Source organism: Xiphophorus couchianus, chromosome 17 (assembly GCF_001444195.1).
Source record: "Xiphophorus couchianus chromosome 17, X_couchianus-1.0, whole genome shotgun sequence".
NCBI lineage: Eukaryota > Metazoa > Chordata > Actinopteri > Cyprinodontiformes > Poeciliidae > Xiphophorus > Xiphophorus couchianus.
The window spans coordinates 17,867,788-17,888,218 of record NC_040244.1 but is presented as its reverse complement, the minus strand read 5'-3'; the positions used below and the strand labels follow the sequence as shown (position 1 = coordinate 17,888,218).

At 41.6% G+C, this 20,431-nt stretch overlaps 1 protein-coding gene across 9 annotated transcripts in view; it reads right to left on the bottom strand.

Moving 5' to 3' along the window:
• Positions 1 to 20,431, bottom strand: part of LOC114160928 (pleckstrin homology domain-containing family A member 5) — a 153,869-nt gene that overhangs the window by 36,595 nt on the left and 96,843 nt on the right. For all 9 annotated transcript variants that reach the window (XM_028043868.1, XM_028043869.1, XM_028043872.1 and 6 more), the window contains 8 exons: positions 19,780 to 19,884; positions 19,006 to 19,078; positions 10,575 to 10,675; positions 8,734 to 8,849; positions 6,551 to 7,624; positions 4,706 to 4,989; positions 3,594 to 3,832; positions 1,653 to 1,736 (listed from right to left, as the gene is read on the bottom strand). In XM_028043868.1, coding sequence (XP_027899669.1) covers positions 1,653 to 1,736; positions 3,594 to 3,832; positions 4,706 to 4,989; positions 6,551 to 7,624; positions 8,734 to 8,849; positions 10,575 to 10,675; positions 19,006 to 19,078; positions 19,780 to 19,884 — 2,076 coding nt within the window. The remainder of the gene's footprint in view (positions 1 to 1,652; positions 1,737 to 3,593; positions 3,833 to 4,705; positions 4,990 to 6,550; positions 7,625 to 8,733; positions 8,850 to 10,574; positions 10,676 to 19,005; positions 19,079 to 19,779; positions 19,885 to 20,431) is intronic.

Genomic DNA, 20,431 nt, shown 5'->3' with positions numbered 1-20,431 from the left:
TTGCAGTAAACTCTGCCCTCTCACCTCAAGGCAGCCTGTCCTTAGATACGAGTGTGAGTGGAGAGTTGCTGGTTTTGTGTCCTGACTGCTGGAGATGAGCACCAGACCCCACAGACTGTATGCCTGTTAATTCTTGCAGGGTTGCAGTGCAAATGGTGGATGGGTGTCATTGGGTAATTTACTCTTATTTCAGAAACAGATATAAAACTGGGCTTTGTGACAAAGTGTGCTGAGAACCTTAGACTCCTTGCATGTTAGTGTTTACATCTGGAAGTTTTGCACATGTGCTCAACATTAGATATTTTTACGAGTAATTGAATAGATTTTCTTTAATTTACATCAACTTTTTATTTGAAAATAAGGGTTTATGGAGGGTCGAAGCTGACATAATTAAAAATAAAAGCAGAAATATATATATTTTGTCAATAAATGTATATATTTTCTTTTGGCTTATATTGCACTGGGCTACAGTGGTTGTCAGTTGCACGCCACTTTATGTTTCAGGATTCAACACCAAAAAAACACTTCCACACAACGAACAGAAAATTCAATTTGTTCCAGTTTTATGTTTTTAGTCTTTATGTTTATTTTGTGATTACTATTGAGTGATTGCTTTGGTAGATTAGCTATTAGAAGAAGAAGAATTACTTTATTCATCCCAGCAGGGAAATTATTTCGCAGTTACAGCAAGAATTTTTTATACACAGATTAACACACATACGACAGGAGCTGCGTCTGCAGGCAGCCAGCTGAGCCGGCACCATTTTTTTTTTTTTTTGAAGGAGGACATGCGGCAAAGGTCGTCGGGACCGGGAGTCGAACCCGCGACGTCCGCGGGTCTAAGGCCTCTAAATGTGGGGTGTGCTAACCCCCTGCGCCACCACAGCACGCCCCAAATTAGCTTATCTTACAATGCAGTGGGCGATTAGCTAAATTAAACACCTGCTCTATTCATGATCCATCAGAGTTGTTGTGTAGGTCGTCCTTTTGATTTGTTTCTGAACCGAAACACGTTGAATTCCACATCACATTTACATGCTACGATTGGCAAAGTTAAGCAAGAATAACTGAACTATTTCCCTCTCCCTCATGGAGTTAGTATTAAAGCTCTACATCCCTTTTTCTTTTATATATCAGGCAGTACATTTAAGATTTAACGCGTTATACTAATAACGTAACAGTTTAAACCAATAGTTGTCAATGTCCGCGTGTGATGTCACGCTGCAAGGAGTCCAAAAAGGTAATTAAATCTGCATTGTGATCTGAGCAATATGTGATAGTTAATAGTTGCAATACTTTGGAATTTTAGCTAATAAAATAAAAACTATTTCCCATAAAAAAATTGCTATGGAACCTTGAATATGTTTAAATTAAAAACACCATTTCTACACTGAAACCATTTGAAATATTTGTCTAAATATTGCAACAGTATATTTCCTTTTGATATTCTAACAACATATTTTGAGGCTATGTTATTCTTGTCTGTTTAGAAATGTAAAATTGCAAAAAATTATGCCACCAATAATAAGAGAGGTGTGAAAAGGAACAAAACAGGCCACCATGAATCAAAATTGATACACATGTTAGTGTTTGTTTTATTTATTTGTAGTAAAGGAGGTAAAGGAAGGTGCAGAGCAGAAGTGAACACTCACCGTCTTGCCCTGCAGAGTCTGTGGTGTGATTGTTTCAGGAGAGACACAGGCTGCCACAGACCGTCGGTCTGATGGACATCCATACTGTGAGAGATGGAAAATAGATTGAACAGTCCTGGTACAGATATGGAACAAGCCTTAAATATCTCCTTCCATTATTCCAGCAGCACAAAAAAATTGAAAAATTCAACCTCTAATTTGAGAACCTTTATTTATTATTTAATTTCCCTTTGGGATTAATAAAGTATTTTTGAACTTGAATTGGATTGAACTTATTTAGTGGTGAAGAAAAAATATGCAAAGAAATATTTTACCATAATTACTATGATTCTAGAGTTGAGCGGCTCAAGGTGCAGCATGTTGGGGTAGATTTGCTACTTCTATTCTAATTAATCTACTTAAAGAAGTTGCCCCCCTGCTCCCCGCTCCCTCTTCTGGCTAAAATATTTCTTTTTGGGGCAATTACTCACTCTAGTTTTGAATGTTGTACAGCTGGAAGGTTTTTAAAGGCACTTGCTTACTCTTTGTCATTTGTTATGATGAATAGCCATAGCAGCAATGTGATATTTTACAACCGGATGCAGATGATGAACATCTCAAAGACTCACATATTACCTAAACTACAGCCCCAAACCTCAGACGAGTTCAAAGGAGGCACTGTGAGTGTGAAGCAGGAGGAAACAGGTGAGAGAAAAGAGGAAGTTCTAATCGTGTGTTTCATGAATTCATGATGAGCAAAGTAAGATCTTAAGTTGTATGAACTCCAAACCCTATAAAGGACCTAGCCTGAGTAGTGATTGCAGTATTATGTGCTTGCAGAAACATGTTTGCAGGATTATATTCCCAAAGCCAGCATCTGTCTACATGGATTTATATCATAGGCTTTAAGCAGAAGATCAGCCAGACAGCTACACAGAATCAATGAAATGAAGACATTATTCAACAGATTTAGTTCAGGGACAAGCTCAACATCCTAAACAGACATCCCACTCTCAACTTTTCTGCCAAACCTCAAATGTTTTATTCTCCACCTCAGTCATGGACTCTTCAGCTTCTACATGTTTGTCTTCAACTGAATTGGGAGATGCTGCTGCTCATTCTGCTTTGTTTAGATACCACAGAAAAGTCACCCATCAATCATCGATGACTACAGTATAAACCTGTTGCCTTGACATCCCACATCATGAAGGTTCTAGAGAAACTCCTTTTGGCGACCCGAGTAAGCAGATATCGCATGTCAGGACCTCCTGCAGTTTGCTTATCACTATGGAGCTGGAGTTGAAGACGCCATCATACACCTGCTTCAACAAACCCACTGTGATCTGGACAAAACAGGCAGCATGATTCCAGATCCAACAAGAACATCCTTTATAAAGGGAGAGGGTAAACCTGGAACATTTTAAATGAATAAACTTCTGTGTTTTTCCTGATTTTCTTTCTTCTACATAAAAAGGTTTGAGTTTTAAAGAGATTTCTTTATGGCACTTTTGCTGTCTCCCTTCGTCACCTAATATATTCAAACTTTATGATCCATACCAGAAACTCTTAACTGCTTCCAACAAAAGCCTTAATCCCACTTTTGAGTGGAATATGAATTTACAGCAACCAGCAGTGGCTGTTCCTGCAAACTACAGCAGTCCATCTGTCCATAAAATCCAAAGGGAGTAGAGATGTACTCAGGTGTAAATCCTACCCACCCCTGTTTCCCAGCCAAACTCATCCATAACGATAGTTCAAACAAACTTCTCAGGAGGCTGTAAAAACTGTAGGTTGTTTGGATAAAAACAATCTGATCTGAGATCTACTACATTAGGCAGAAAAATGACATGCCAAAGGCAAACACCATGCTGTGGACAGCAGTGTGTGAATATGATATAGCAGTGCCCAATGCTCCAAAAAATATGTTTTACATGACTTGGCCTTCAAATGCCATGCACTTACTATGCTGAGGTGAGACCTTTGCCGGCGATCCAACGTCCCATCCCCTCTGAGGACAGGTGAGGACACCTCAGAGAGTGAGCTGCTTGGGTTAGGAGCAGCCTGCTGGTGAGGTGGGGAGAAGCTGCTGTAGAGCGCCAGGTTGCCATGAGACGGGGAGGTGGAGATGGAGCGTGCCACAGCATGCTCAGAGATGTTTCCCATGGTCTTTGTGCTGGGCAGGGTGCCGTACTGACCCACAGCTAAGAACATGGCAACCACAAGTTACAGCAAATTCAGAATTTCTGATTAAATTACAAAATAAAGTTGACTGTTATAAATGCTAATTGAAAAAAACAAACAGCTGAGATATGTCTCTAAGGCTACATTCACACTGCAGGCTTCAACACTCAATTCTAAATTTTTGTGAAATCAAACTTTTTTGCATTCACAGTTCTTGTGTGTGATCTACTGAGTGAACTGCCAACAACCTGAGGGCAGCAACATAGAGGGTGCAGTAATGCCACACGTAGTGAGCACGCTCAGTGTTTTGGCAACCGCCATAAAACAGAAGAAGAAGTGCTTAGTGTTTGCAGAAGTAAACATAGAGGCTAATGGTGGAGAATACCTTATGATTTTAAAGTTGTTATCCAACCGGAGCCAGGCTATTAACAACTAAATGCTCCATATGTTTGTTTTTCTACTGTTCAATTGTTGTTTGTTTTCTGCTGGAGATTTTAATTTTGAAGTTTTAAAAATTACAGCAGCTGCAGTGCACCGCAAAGGAAAATAACACCGAGGTCCAAATCAACTTTAAAGTTTTTAGATGGACTAGAGATCACTTTTTTGGTCTGCCCTAGAGTGTGATTGTGTATTCACACCTCCTCAAACGAACCGAACCTTCTGGACAAATGAGCTACAGTTTAATTAAAGTGGAAGTAGACTAAACAGGCCGGTGTGAATGCATGTCAAATTTTTAAATTCAGCTTGTAAAAAATGTTAAAACCATTATTCCTTTCAGTTTCACAATAATGCACATGAAATCTCACTAAATATAACAAAGTTTGTGCTTGAAAAGTGACACAAAGCAAAAATAATTGGAGCAGTATGAACAATTGCTAGGGCATGAGGCAGACCTGCTGGTTGTGCCAAGCTCTGCCTGGAGAAGGCCTGCCTCTGCTGCCACTCATACAGCTGCCACATGGTGTCGTCTCTCATTGATCGCCTCTTTTCTGCTGTGCCGATAGTGGAGGAGACTGGCCGGAGGGCCCGATCGTAAACAGAGCCTGTTACGCTGCAGATGCTATCAGGCCTCATCATGCTGTTGCGGGGCAGTGTGCGGTAACCCTCAGGGAAGCAGGGGACGATCTGTGTCCTGTGACTGGGCATGTTCCTGGGCAATGTCTGGTATGACATAACACTGAAAGAGACAACAGGGAGGATGTGTGGATTTTTGTTTTTGCTAATCTCTCCAGAGTAAAACTCTTAATGTCTTAAAAGACTGGGTAACTCAGTAGCAGGCTACTTGAAATACATGTGGAAGACGTTCAAGGGTAAACATGCTTTCAGCTTCCAGTTCTGCTGTTAAAGCGTTACCCTCTAACTCTGGGAGTTTATGCACATCTTTTTTTATGGCTATTTCAGGTCAACCAGTCCTTGCCTTTATTTAGTCCAAGAAAACATGCTGAACTAGAACATTTCTAACAAAAGTGTCCTTTCTAAGTTTAGCCTAAACAAAGATGCTGAGAGTGAGGTTTGGCCAACCTGATGGAAAAAAACAAACAACTTTACAACCATACTTTGATTAATCAATAGGCCTAATATAATTCACGCATACAAACAAATCAAACCACATTTGTAGTTTTGGACCCATGAAGAAAAGCAGCTGCAAAAAGTCATGGAAAACTAAGAAACCAGGTGAAATCTGTCAACATTTAAAAAGCAATCCTGTCTGATCAGCTGCTGAAACCCAAGCACCTCTTTATGACAGCCCCCCTCTCCATGCAAACTTATTGTTTAGCTGAATTTCTTGGGTGTGTTTTTTATGCAGGAAACAGAGCTACTCAACTTCCATGAGCCGCAGTTCTAACGATTTCTGCAAGGTAGCACAGATAGTCAGAACAGCAATTTTTTAGTCAGTCAGAGAGCAAATTTTGAGTAGCAATTGTTTGAGGCCATGAGTAATAATGAAATATTAAATTCCTGCCCGTTAGAGCAGATGTTGGCCTCCTGGCCCATGTCCAGGATGAAAGGTTGAGGTTGAAAGATATGTTCACTTCCTGTAGCCTTCTCTTAACATTTAGGTGGGCCTAAAACACAGAATATAGCCTCAATATAGATTAAAGTGATTTGAACCTTATTTTTGTTCAGATTGTAGTAGTTCTCTTTTCAGCCCCAAACACAGCAGTTTCTTGACACGATTAAAAAAGGGAGAAAACTGTTTTACTGTTTAATTAGAGAAGAGAAGAAGTAGTTTAGTTTTGCTTACTTGACTTAACCCAGCTGTATGTAAATGTAAATGTACTGTGGAATTCAGTTTGTTTTGGTTAAAAAAATAAAAGTTAAAAAATAAAAAAGGTGAGTTACACACCAACTCTGACTGATCGTCAGTAGAGCAGGTGTTTAAATTAGCTAATCTATAACCTGTATTAGATTATAACACTGTACACTGTATAGTGTACAGTGATCACTTATTAATAATTGTAAACAAACATAAAGCCTAAAAACATTAAACTGTAACGGACTGAAATTTTTGATCAGCTTTGATCGTCCATATACACCCTTATTTTCAAATAAAAAAATACATTTGATTAGCTGTTTTTATAGTCAGTAGTGCAAGAAAAGTATTTTTCCATCTTCAGCACAAGCTTTCAGTCGATGTCATTTTATGCTACAATTTGCTTAAGACAAACAGTTCAAAACTTTAAAAATGCATGTATAAAGTCTCAATAATGTATAAAGACACCATTTAAAAGCCTTACCTTCGCAAGTCATCATCCAGTTCTCTTGTTCGGTGAACTCGAACCCTCGGCTCCAGGTGTTGCATGGAACTGGAGCTGGGTATGCCAAAGTCTGGCTCATGAACTGGAGCTGGGGCCTGCAGAGGAACCCTGGCCACAGTGTTCTCTGCTTTTATCTGACCGCAGTCCCCAGGCTGTTCTCCAGACCTGTTAACTTGCAGAGGTTTTTGGACGTTGACATTTGCCTGGTTCTGGCGCGATACTGACACTGCAGCTGCAATGGCAGCTGCTTGAGCAGGCTGAAGCTTAATGCTGTTGATATTATTTAAAGACCTTTCTGAACTTGGATCTCTCTGGTAGTAATACTTTTCCCCAGCACGAATTGTAGCATACTTCTCTGCGTCTGTAACAGCAGCATATTTATTCCCCTCTCGTAGTGTGCTGTACTTCCTTACTTCCTTTAGATTACCGTATTTATCCACAATTTGTATGGTACCATATTTGTTTCCGGTGTCTCTCATGGCGCTGTATCTTTCTGTTTCCTTTAATGATAACTGTCTCTTTACAGGAGCATAAATTTGCCCGTCTTTCTGGAGCATGTGTCTGTCTCCAACTTTCTGCAGAGCATACTTTTCTCCATCTTTTGCAAGTAGAAACTTTTCACCATCTTTGGAAGGAGCATATTTATCTTCTGTTGGTGTCACTGTATATTTATTATTCACTTTTTGAACAGCATAATTCTCCACATCTTTCTGCAGTGAGTATTTCTCCCCATCCTTTCGCAGCAGGTATCGCTCTCCGTCTTTGTGAAGGAGATATCTATCTCCGTCCTTCTGAAGCATGTAGCTAATTCCATCTTTCTTTAATGAGTACTTTTCTCCATCTCTTTGTAGGGTGTAATACTCTCTCTCCTTCTGGCTATTCTGTTTTTCAATGTCTTTCAAGCGTTTTTCATCGGCCCGTGAAAGTGAATGTTGTCGTACAGGTTCTCTGTTCCGTTCGTTGTTCTGGATCTCAGGCTGTGTAAGGGCAGTGTGGTTCAGCAAGTTGTTCCATTGCTGAGGTGTCTGCTGCTCCACGTTCAGCTTGTCTAGCCTGTGTTCAACAAGCAGAGTTAGTTTCCAATATAAGGCGAGAAAAACTGAGGCAAAATAAAGTGACAAGATTTCTAGCAGATCCCTGTCTTAATTTGTTTGTAATGCTATCTTGAGATAACTTGGGTAGATAGTCAGGTTAAGGAGATCATATTATGAACAATTTGAGTTTTAAAAAATGGCATAGCAGAAAAATCTAAGATTTTTGAGGTGAGAAGAAAAGATAAATTGTTGTGAGGGACTTATTATGCAATTGGTCAACTTGGTCAATTTAAAAATACTTGAATAATCCCAAAGGACATTAAATGTTGTTGTAACTCATTTTATCTAAGGTTCTTCAAAGATTTATTGTAGATGCTGGTGGCTGTGGGCAGCAAGGATCTCCTGTAACAGTCTGTATTACTGCAGTTCTGAAGAACCCTCTGAATGAAGACACTGTTGTTGTATGACAGCCTCATGAGGAAGATTCATGAAGAGGATGGCCGGGGTTATCCATGAATTTCTTGATTTTATGTAACATCCTTTTTTGCATCATCATCTCCAGAGGTTCTACAGTCGTCCCCAGAACAGAACCAGAACAGAATCAGAACAGAACCAGCCTTCTTTATCCGGCTGTTGAACCTTTTTAAGTTCCTGGTTCTGATGCTGCTGGCCCAACAGATGACAGCAGAAGAGATGATGCTCAACAACAGACTGATAGAAGATACACAGCATCTTATAATTATTTCTATTTGACTTGGTTTTTATAAAATTGATTGCAGTTGGAGTGTTGATTGACTGTAAAAACTGTTACATTTCTCTATGAGTTTTAGATCAATAAACAATCTAAACTATCTAACTCTTGCTTTAAACACTGAAAGTTGTTTTATTCTTTAAGAAGTCCAGTCTGCTCTGTCCCTTTTTGTCAAAGCTTCATTGTTGCGTCTCCAGTCCAGTCTGTCGTCCATGTGAACATTAATGTCTTTATATTTCTGTACTTTCTCTCCCATGATGCAAATACACCTTGGCATAAAGAAGTTATGATCTTCACAGGAAAAAACTTTGAAAAAAACTTGCTGAGAACGGATCAAAGCTCCTCCAAGCATAAAGCAAAGCGGGCTGGTTACTGACCTTTTGACCGGCTCAGCGTGGACGAGTGCAGCATCTGTCATGACTTTCATCCAGGACTCCATCTCCTTTGAGGTGTCTGTGCAGAAGTAATATGTCCGCATGTTGGGGTGAGTGGCCTGACAGTGGCGGAAAGAGCAAAGAGTAGATGGTTATAAGCAGACTCTGAGGCAATGTTGGCTGAAAAGAGTTTCTGTGTTTTCTTCACTCCATAGAAGTTCTTCAGATGGGAAAATAGGAAATAGAATAGTCAAGTAGAAATGTCTACTTTCCTTCTGAAAAACACAGAAGGAAAGCTTAGACGAGCTTAGATGAAAAACAGTATGATGAGGATCAGATAATTCAAGAGTTTTAGATGGTAGATATTCGGCTTTATATTTCTGGCCAAAGTTTGTCAATGACAATCTCTTATCCATGAGGAGTTCTGCTCTAGTTGGAAAGGCAGAAGCAAATTGTGACAACCCCTAAGACAGTGGTAGAGTTAATATTCATGTCTGCTTGGTGAAGAATAAGATTCTCAGTTGTCCTTAGCAGGAGCAATCCTGAGTGGGTAAACAGAAAACAACTGGACTTGATTTTGCTTATCAGTACCAGATTTGTAAATGTAGCCAGATCATTTACTCTGATATGGTGTATTGTAGTACTAAGAGAATTTCTTAGTATCCTATTTTCTGTTATTTTACTACCCCCTTGTGGCAGGATTTAAGGTAGGTTTTGTTTTCCTTAAAATTCAGTCTAACGTTTTCTGCTTGCAACGTGGTAGAGCGACAGTCTGTTTCAAGCCTCAAGTATCTTTGTCCGTAAGTAGTGTTATTGTGCTCAAATGTTGTCTGACATAACTTTGTCTGCTAGTTTTTGTTTCATTTTAACCTTGTTAAACGTGTCCAGCCTTCGTGGCACTACATGTTAAACATTCTGTCTTTCATATATCAATGTCTGTACTTGAGACGTGCAAACTGTTCATGTATATTTTCTTTATGCTTGTTTTTCAGTTTTACAAAAAAAAGAACTAATTAAAGCTCAGACAGCTCAACGTTTGGAATTTTTTTGTTCGCTGTTCGCTATCTAACGCAGTTCAGCACACCTGTGTAAGGACAGAATATATGGTCATATAGTCAATAATATCAATTTTCATCTGCATACTGATGTCAGACACATTGGAAACTGTATGAAAATAAGCAGCAATTAATACTTTACTGGTAATTAACATTCAAATTATCCCACCACTGCTCTGTCAGTGGTGGCAGATGGCCCCTTCCACTGACTCAGGCTTTGGTCCTGCTGGAGGTTTCTTCCTGTTAAAGGGGAGTTTTTCCTCCCCACTGTCGCTACATTCATGTTTGGTATGAGGAATTGCTGCAAAGTCAAAAACACAATGCATGCAATTTTCGCTACATACTTGTCCAGTGAATAGTGCAATCAATGACTTGATGCATTGACTTACAAGCAAACCCATCAAGAATCTAGCTTTGACAGAAAACTTTTTAAACCAATGTCAATAATGAGCTAGTCTTACTGTTTAATAATTAGGAATAACTGGAATCCATGTGTATTTGAATTGAAATTACATTTCTGTAAAGTCCCTCCAGATGACATTTGTTGTGAAATGGAAGTACATAGATCAACTAAATTGAAATGTTTCACTTACACAGATGTTAATGAAAAAGTGAATTGAAATGTTTGTTTTTCAGTTAGTTGCATAATATTTAGGCAAAATAATAGTTGGCCAATAGATATTCATAGATATTCTCCTGAAAAGGTTAAGACCTCACTTTTACTTTCTAAGACATTCAGGTTTGAGATTTATTAACATTTTGGATCAAACAACATTTAGAAGGATTTACCTTGAAGGCATATTTCTTACTGATGTGATCGTCCACAGACAGCATGGAAATGTGAAAACTGGGCAGCAGGATACTTCCCAGGATGCTGTCCTCCTTTTCATCTGCAGAAATGACAAAGGAAAGTTTGACATAATTCATCAAGACATTCAAACATGAAGTGACTGTCTAAACCTGAACCTCTCTGAAGTGGTTTGTCTATCAAACATGAAGGCTGAGGTGTGTAAATGTTGGTTTTAGATGTCAGTGATTAATGATTTCCTCCTTTTTGGTTGTATAATATTTGCATATTTAAACATGTCTGTTTTTGACCTGGGTAGTTATAAATATTATACAGCATATTGCTGATGGCTTAGTGAAATGCATGCCTTTCAAATTGTTTTAAAAGTATTCATAAAAACAGAATGGCCATGCTTTATTACACCAACGACTTCCTGCCTGCCCGCCTGCTTCAGGACATGATGTCACCCAGACCACCCTTCACTGTGGATACCCCCCATTGGCCGTTACTGGAATTTTCTCAACAGATGCAAATCTTTATCAAGCATGGAATAAAGAGAGCAGCCCCTTTAATATCTTCTTTCTTCCTCAGTCCTTTCCTCAAACAACCAGACTCACCAATGCAGCAAAGGAAAAAATTTCCTGAAACCTGGTGCTTTAAAGAAAACAATGCAGCAGTATAACCAGATGCAGCTTCTGTTTGATGATTGTAAAATAACCAGCAAGGTGGTGGAGTTACTGCCTGATGTTTGGAAGAAATACAAAGCAGCAAACAAAGAAAACATTTGGGAACTTGTTTTTCTTTTAGAACAAACTTAACAACCTGATACAGAAGTCTGGTTTGGTTATGGTTCTGGTTAAGACTGTGGCACCTCTGGAGATTTTCATGAAATCAAGAAAATTATGAGAAACCCTGATCATCCTCTTCATCATAGTGTCTTCAGTCAGAAGCCCAGACCATAATACAGACTGCTTTAGGAGATCCATCATGTTCACAGCCAGCAGTCTCTACAACAATGCATTAAAGAACCTTGAATAATACGACATACAACATTTAATTTTGGGATCAAAAAAGGATGATGTGAATTCAAATGAATGTTCATATTCATATTCCTTTATTTAATCAGGCAAACCCCGTTGAGATCTAGATCTCATTTTCAAGAGGGACCTGAGCAAAAAATTTGCAATACATAGCAACCTGGTTAGAAGATAAAAACAATTAATACATACAATGTTACGCTCTGGTCCGTGTTCTTTAAATCAGGAGTCAAGGGGCTAATCCAGAGTTTGCTGCTTTGATTTTAACTCTTTACAGCAGAGGATTTAAAGACTTTCAACTATAATTGTCAAGAATAAACAGCCTGTAAAAAATACAAAGGCAGAACTCAATGTTTAGACTTAATGCACCGACTGCAGTAAACAATCCATTTATTCTCAATATGACCTCCAGATGCAGATGGATTCAAATATATGATCCAAGCTGTTTCTGTCATGTTCTGTGTTTTCTTATTTAGAGTTTTCTGTGTCCCCGAGTCTTCGTGTTGTCCTGTCTTCCCCTTGATTGTTTCCCAGCTGTGTCTCGTTTCTGTGATTACCCTCCCTTGTATTTAATGTCACCTGTGTCTCAGCATCTCTGTCTTTTTATTTTTATTTTATTTATTTTTTTATTTTTTATTTTATTGTTTTGTTTTGTTTTGAGGGGGGTGTATATAGTAAGCGTCCCGATCCACACTCCATTCCAGTAGATGGCGGTAATGCACATCTAAAAGTTGTTTGCCAACCGCCATAAAAAAGGAAAAGAAGAAGAAGAAGAAGAAGCATCTCTGTCGGGTCCTGTCTAATGTGCGTTCAGTCCTTCGTGTTGTCCAGTCGTTTTAACAGTTGCTACCGGCGTCGAGCCCTGGCCTCCGCTTGGCCGTGCTGCCCGTTGCTTGGACTGTGTTTTCATCATTAAAAGATCATTTATTCATCTTACCTGGGTCTACAGCGTCTGCCTCACCACCTCAACACACCGCAATTCATGACAGAATGACCCGACCAGACCGAGGTGAGATAGCGGCAATCATGGCACAGATCGAACGCGAGGAATGGATTCAGCAGCAGCTGGAATTGGCGCAAAGGGATCTTTACAATGACGTAGAGATCCTGCCTTCTCCGCTGCTGCTGGAGGAGAGGGGTTTGGAGTCGGACTACGACCTGGCTAAGAGCCAGAAGCACACCCTGACAGCCCCATCATTTCCAATTAACATTTTCGAAATCAATTCAGAAGAGGACTTTTCTTACCTGTTTGATCAGTTCAAAAGAGATTCAATCATATTTGAGATGGTTTTTGAACTATACAACGAGTATCTTCAGAAGAGAAGATCCGTTCCAGCCGGCGCACCCGAGCCCGAATCAGCCGGCGTTGTTCCAGCCGGCGCTCCAGCCGGCTTTCCCGAGCCTCATGTCCCCGCTCCAGAGACTGCTCCAGGCCGACAGTCGGCCCCAGTTAGTGGGTTCTCGGCCCCTCCAGGGCTTTCTAGTTCCATTCCTCCAGAGCTTCCTAGTTCCGTTCCTCCAGAGCTTCCTAGTTCCGTCCCTCCAGAGCTTCCTAGTTCCGTTCCTCCAGAGCTTCCTAGTTCCGTTCCTCCAGAGCTTCCTAGTTCCGTTCCTCCAGAGCTTCCTAGTTCCAGTGCTCCTCCCGACACCCCGCCTCTCAGTGTTCGTCGCCGCCTCAGGGCGGCCCCGGAGACTCGTCGTCGTCGCCGCCTCAGGGCGGCCCCAGAGACTCTTCGTCGCCACCTCCAGCGCCGCGGGCGACCGCCGGACCACCTCCCTGGTTCCCGCCTCCAGCGCCGCGGACGACCGCCGGACCACCTCCGTGGTTCCCGCCTCCAGCGCCGCGGACGACCGCCGGACCACCTCCGTGGTTCCCGCCTCCTTTGCCTCGGCCCACCTTGTGGGTAGTTTTTTGTTGTTTCTGGACTCTGGCCCCCGTCCAGAGCCCCTCCGCGCACCCTTTTTGTGTTTTTTGTTTTTTGGGCGTCTGGTAGCCGCCCTTGAGGGGGGGGATACTGTCATATTCTGTGTTTTCTTATTTAGAGTTTTCTGTGTCCTTGAGTCTTCGTGTTGTCCTGTCTTCCCCTTGATTGTTTCCCAGCTGTGTCTCGTTTCTGTGATTACCCTCCCTTGTATTTAATGTCACCTGTGTCTCAGCATCTCTGTCGGGTCCTGTCTAATGTGCGTTCAGTCCTTCGTGTTGTCCAGTCGTTTTAACAGTTGCTACCGATGTCGAGCCCTGGCCTCCGCTTAGCCGTGCTGCCCGTTGCTTGAACTGTGTTTTAATCAGTAAAAGATCATTTATTCATCTTACCTGGGTCTACAGCGTCTGCCCCACCACCTCAACACACCGCAATTCATGACAGTTTCATTGTTATGATGGGCAGGAACAGAGAAACTCTGAGCCCTGAGCTCAGCTACAGATCCTGCTTTCTGACACAGACCCCCACTCTCACCAAATACGAAGTCTTTTTAAGGTTCAAGTTCTTCTTCCACAGCTTCATGCCTGTGCTGTCCTAAAGGAGTCAAACATTGAACAAGGTCAGATAGTTAAAGTTTAGAAATTACTCCAACACCCACAAAGGTTCAAGGTTCAAGTCCCAAGTCATTTGTGTAAAAGTTCAAGTCAAGTCAAAATTCTCTGAAAATGTGTTCAAGTCTAAAGTCATAATAATGGTGACCTATGTCTGACTTAAGTCCAAGTCCCGAGTTCCCACCTCTGTGACATACTATATACTGTTTTAAATCTGACTTAGTTTTTATTGAGGTAATCAGACAGTGACAGTCTGCTCTGGACTGACCTATCTAAAACTGAAGCTCCATGTGGAACCTGCTGGAATATGTGTATCAAACTTCAGCAGGACGCATGCTTAGAACTTTGATAAATGGCTTTAGTTGTTCAAATGCCAGGTTTGATCACCAGTGCATCATCTCACTTTGCTAGAGTGCATGTAAATCTAGTTTTTGATTTTAACGAGAAGAGGTTTTCTGTGGCAGGGACGCTCATCGTCTTCCCCCGAGGCCAGGAATAAATGCAGAGGCTCCAAATTCTGCTGGCATCTCTTAGAACCAAGTGATCCAACAAGTAGGAGAAAAATGAAAATAAGAGGTGGTTCATTATTAGGTAGACAAGGATGCTGTCCTTCTTGAAGGTGTTTCACCTCTCGCTTCTCTAGCTGGTAAAACCAATAAACATCCAATTCCTCTCTGTGTTTATCATCAAAATGGCAGCTGATTGCATTCTGGGAGCAACTAATTTGTCACTTTAGAAAGATGGAAAATCTCCTTTTAAGTGTTTAGTAGAAATGAAGGATGGACAGATACGCTTTGTGAAGAGAAGGTTCTTCAATTAGTGTGGCCCTGCAGCATGGGAACGATTCCTTAAACTGTAATAGTCCTTGTTAGAATGACCTGAGTTTAGTAATAAAAACACTATTTTCATTCTAGTGAGAAAATGTCCCATTTTGTTATCTTGTTACATTGACGCATTAAATCCAGTGGTGGGAAGTAACGAAGTACAAGTACTTCGTTACTGTACTTAAGTACAATTTTCGTGTATCTGTACTTTAAGTAGATTTAATAATGGATACTTTCTACTTTTACTCCACTACATTTAACAGTAAGTATCTGTACTTTCTACTTCACTACATTTCTATATAGCGTTTCGTTACTCGTTACATCCAAGACGCATTTCAGTTTTTTGATTTGTTCGTTAGTTTGAAAGTATCCAATGGCGAGAGCAGAATCAGTCCGCTGAACCAATCCAAAGCGGGAAATAACCATTAGGCCCTCCCTCAAGAAGAGCAGCACAGTACGCAGGACCTGCAGAATCATTAACTCCCAGAATGGAGTCCAAGGATAGTCATCCTCCAGAAGACCTGCCCCACCCATGGCCTTATTTAAAAGATTTCTTTGAAATAACTGGGTCAAAAAACGCTTCCTGAAGATTCCAATGCCGCCTTTGCCTTCCCCGAAAGCATGAAATTTTATCTTTCAAAAATTCACCATCACATTTGAAAAAACATATTGAGGTAAGTTAAGTTGCTAAACGCTATCGATGTTAAATTAATTTGTGTTAGTGAAGTTTTATGTAATCTTAGCAAGCTTTTTGTTGAACTCGACTGCAGTAAATAAATACGATTACTGTATATTGTTATAAGCTAGCATGAACTTGCAAGTAACAGTGATTACTGCGGTCGTGATCACGTCTCCCGCCATGAATGTTACATATAAGTTGACGCTAAACTCCTTCACGTCCTGGTTATTGAATAAATGTTAGCGCCATTAAAATAATCTCCATGTAACAGTTACAGTCATATTCAATAAATTAGAATATGGGTTCCAATGAGACGCAATTGTCGCAAGTCCGGCGACATTGGCGGACATTCCCGCCCACAGAGTCAGCCGTACCCCCCCTGCCTGGAAGGTGTTTATTGTCAGCCCCTTTCTGTTAAGAGTTCTCTCAAAATAGCTGGCAGAAAAGTTAAGTTCATGTTTTGTTAGGACGAAAGACTAGATGTTTCCAAATCGCTTGATGTTTGTTAGGTCAGTTTAAAGTCCCTTTTTTCAGGGAAACAATTTTCTTTTGAACGTGTTTATTTTGAATTAAATAAAACATTTCAAAGGTATAATAATTTCTCTCATTTTGCCTAATTACATGTAACCCTGCAGGTCATCCCTGGAATTCTGATGCATAGAATAAAATATCTAAATCTAAACTGTCACAGGGGGTAAACACAATAAAAACATGCTTTATCTGCAGCATTGCTCATTAAAATGGTACATTACTGATTTATTAAAACTAAATACGATAGGTACACTTAATGACATTATATAAGCCGTTATATATATTATATAAGGTATTATGGTCGGCAAGTACTTTTACTTTTAATACTTAAGTAGTTTTAAAAGCTTGTACTTTCTTACTTTTACTTAAGTAAAATAATAATGTGGTACTTTGACTTTTACTTGAGTAAATTTTTGTCTGTGTATTTGTACTTTTACTTAAGTACATTGTATGAGTACTTTCTCCACCACTGATTAAATCCAACCATTGGACTGCAGCTGGGGCAAAGCTTAGAATTTGTTAAAAATCCATCCATCTTCTTCCGCTTATCCGGGGTCGGGTCGCGGGGGTAGCAGCTTCAGAAGGGAGGCCCAGACTTCCCTCTCCCCGGCCACTTCTTCTAGCTCTTCCGGGGGAATCCCAAGGTGTTCCCAGGCCAGCCAAGAGACATAGTCCCTCCAGCATGTCCTGGGTCTTCCCCGGGGCCTCCTCCCGGTGGGACGTGCCCGGAACACCTCACCAGGGAGGCGTCCAGGAGGCATCCTGACCAGATGCCCGAGCCACCTCAACTGGCTCCTCTCGATGTGAAGGAGCAGCGGCTCTACTCTGAGTCCCTCCCGGATGACTGAGCTTCTCATCCTATCTCTAAGGGAGAGCCCAGCCACCCTATGGAGAAAACCCATTTTGGCTGCGATCTCATTCTTTCGGTCATGACCCAAAGCTCATGACCATAGATGAGGGTGGGAACGTAGATCGACCGGTAAATCGAGAGCTTTGCTTTTTGGCTCAGCTCTCTCTTCACCACGACGGACCGGTACAGCGCCCGCTTGATGACCGACGCTGCGCCAATCTGCCTGTCGATCTCCCGCTCCCTTCTTCCCCCATTCGTGAACAAGATCCCAAGATACTTGAACTCCTCCACCTGGGGCAGGACACCCGCCCTGACCCGGAGAAGGCACTCTACCCTTTTCCAGCTCAAGACCATGGCCTCGGATTTGGAGGCACTGATACTCATCCCGGCCGCTTCACACTCAGCTGCGAACCGCTCCAACGAGAGCTGCAGATCACGACCTGATGAAGCCAGAAGGACCACATTGTCTGCAAAAAGCAGAGATGAGATCCTAAGGCCACCAAATCGGATCCCCTCAACATCTTGGCTGCACCTAGATATTCTGTCCATGAAAGTGATGAACAGAATCGGTGACAAAGGGCAGCCCTGGCAGAGTCCAACTCTCACTGGAAACGAGCCCGACTTACTGCCGGCAATGCGGACCAGACTCTGACTCCGGTCATACAGGGACCTGACAGCCCGTATCAAAGGGCCCGGTACCCCATACTCCCGGAGAACCCCCCTAAGTGCTCCCCGAGGGACACGGTCGAACGCCTTCTCCAAGTCCACAAAACGCATGTAGACCGGTTGGGCAAACTCCCATGCACCCTCCAGGACCCTGCCGAGGGTGTAGAGCTGGTCCAGTGTTCCACGACCAGGACGAAAACCACACTGCTCTTCCTGAATCCGAGGTTCGACTATCCGACGGACCCTCCTCTCCAGGACCCCTGAATAGACCTTGCCAGGGAGGCTTAAGAGTGTGACCCCTCTATAATTGGAGCACACCCTCCGGTCCCCCTTTTTGAACAGGGGGACCACCACCCCAGTCTGCCAATCCAGGGGAACTGCCCCCGATGTCCATGCAATATTGCAGAGTCGCGTCAGCCAACACAACCCTACAACATCCAGAGCCTTAAGGAACTCTGGGCGGATCTCATCCACCCCCGGAGCCTTGCCACTGAGGAGCTTTTTAACCACCTCGGCGACCTCGACCCCAGAGATTGGAGAGCCCAACCCAGAGTCCCCAGGCTCAGCTTCCCCAATGGAAGGCATGTTGGTGGGATTGAGGAGGTCTTTGAAGTACTCTGCCCACCGGCCCACAATGTCCCGAGTAGTTGTTAAAAAATCATTAACACATTTTGCACCTTATTAGTATTGTATGTGGCAGCATTAAGTAATGCATAATAGTAAGCAGGATGGAAAATAACATGGTTTTCAGCACTTCTTCACAAATAATCTGCAAAGTATGGTGTGTATTTCTATGCTTCTGTTACCACCATGTATCACTACTGGAGATCTTAGTGAAGAACGTAACCCTGCTTTAAACTTTTCCACAACGTCTGAAAATGTGATGGGTCCCTTGGTCTCTAATGTTCTCCAACAAACTTCTGAGACCAGAACCAGAACAGCTGAATTCAGATCCAGATCACATTATACAGCTGGACTCTGTGTTAAAACCATTAAAACACAGTGTGTGGTTATAACATGACAAAATGTTAACACACTTAAGGTGTCTCTGCATGACACAGCAGCCTCTTCCAGCATTCTGTGTGTGGGGGCGGGGGGGTGGCCTTGTATTTGTATAAGGCTCATTTTTCCAACAACGTTGTGAGGACTGACTGCTCCTTCAGGCTCCATAAGAGGAAGTGCTATTTTTGTTATGGTGTGAATAAAAATTTAGGTTATACATAAGTTTAGGCTACAAAAAAGAATGGAAATCAATCCCAAGTTCCTGGCTGTGAAGACAGAAAGACATACTGTGTGTGCGTGTGTGTTCTCACCACGGTAGTAGAAGAGGCACATGTCAGACAGCACAAACCACCTCTTTTTCCACAGCTTCATGCCTGTGCTATCCTGAAGGAGTCAAAGGTTGTACAAGATAAGATAGTTAAAGTTTAGAAATAACTCCAACACCCACAAACACACACCATTTATCTTTCTGCACGCTGTGTCCATTCTGATGGGTTTTACTTAGCAATTTCCCTCTCATCCGCCTTTATTTTGTTTGCGTGGAGCTGAGGACCAGATCCTCTGCTGCTGTGGTACACCTGTCACTACAGCAACGGGTATTTACCAAGAGTCACACTCAGCCATTAGGGGCTCTGGGTAAATCCTCCTGACATTTCAATATGGGATTTTACCTGTGGGTGGAGGTAAGTTAGGGATGCTTTGAAGTGAATTGAGTGCCATCTCAGAGGAAAATTAGGGACAGTATTGGAACCCCTGAAGCTGAGGCAATGACTGCATATATAGTTGGAGCAAGTTGAATAGTGTTCTGTAAGGCTGTCCTTAGGGAAGCAAGTTGCTGAAACAGTGGACTGGAAATATCTTACTGTGACAGGGTGGAAAGGTAGCAAGACTATAAACCAATGAACAGTCTAGCCAAGTAGTTTAACAACAGAACTCTGGATTCAGTATGTTCAGTATGGACTCTATATACAGAACTGAACCAAGCTCTTGTTACTTTCCTCATTCTTTCTTTTCAACTTCATGTAAAAGGCGTTACATGTTTATGTTTGTTACATTTTACGCTGTTTATGTTGAAAAACCATTACCTGTTTATAAAGCCAGTTTCTCTTGACCACAGGGGCATTAAGGTTCCGCTTGATGGAGTTGGATCTCTTGCCGAAATTGTGGACTTTTTTGGATGACCTAGAAGGCTTCCAAAGCACAAAAATGAAAGTGAATAATTACTACATACATGTTCTTACAGACTAAAAAGTTTAAGGCCAAAAATGACTGAAACTGAGATTAAGATTTCTGTAGTTGACTGTGCTCACAAACAGGGTCAGGCTTGAGTGTAAACTCCTTAAGGTTCTTAATAATATGTCAGACTTAGACTCTCCCAGAATAATTCACATCATAACAGAAAGTGGACAGCAAGAAAGATTTCACTTCCTCACTTTTTTAAGTTAAAGTCTCATAATTCCCTGCAGCTTGAAAAAATTCTCCTTCTAAAGATTCATATTCATATTCTACTTTTTAAAAAAGAACATGTTTTCACTATTCAGATAGAGGGAGGTGAGGGGAGGTTCTCTACCACCTTTACTTCCTCATTTCATGTCATCATCAAGTGTCCATAAGAAGCAGAACATATGAACCTTTTTTAATGGGTGAGCTTACATCAAAGTAAAGTTACAATTTAATGTGATGTAATGTTGGTCTCATGAATTAAATATACTGAGTTGTAACACCAGCAAATCCATG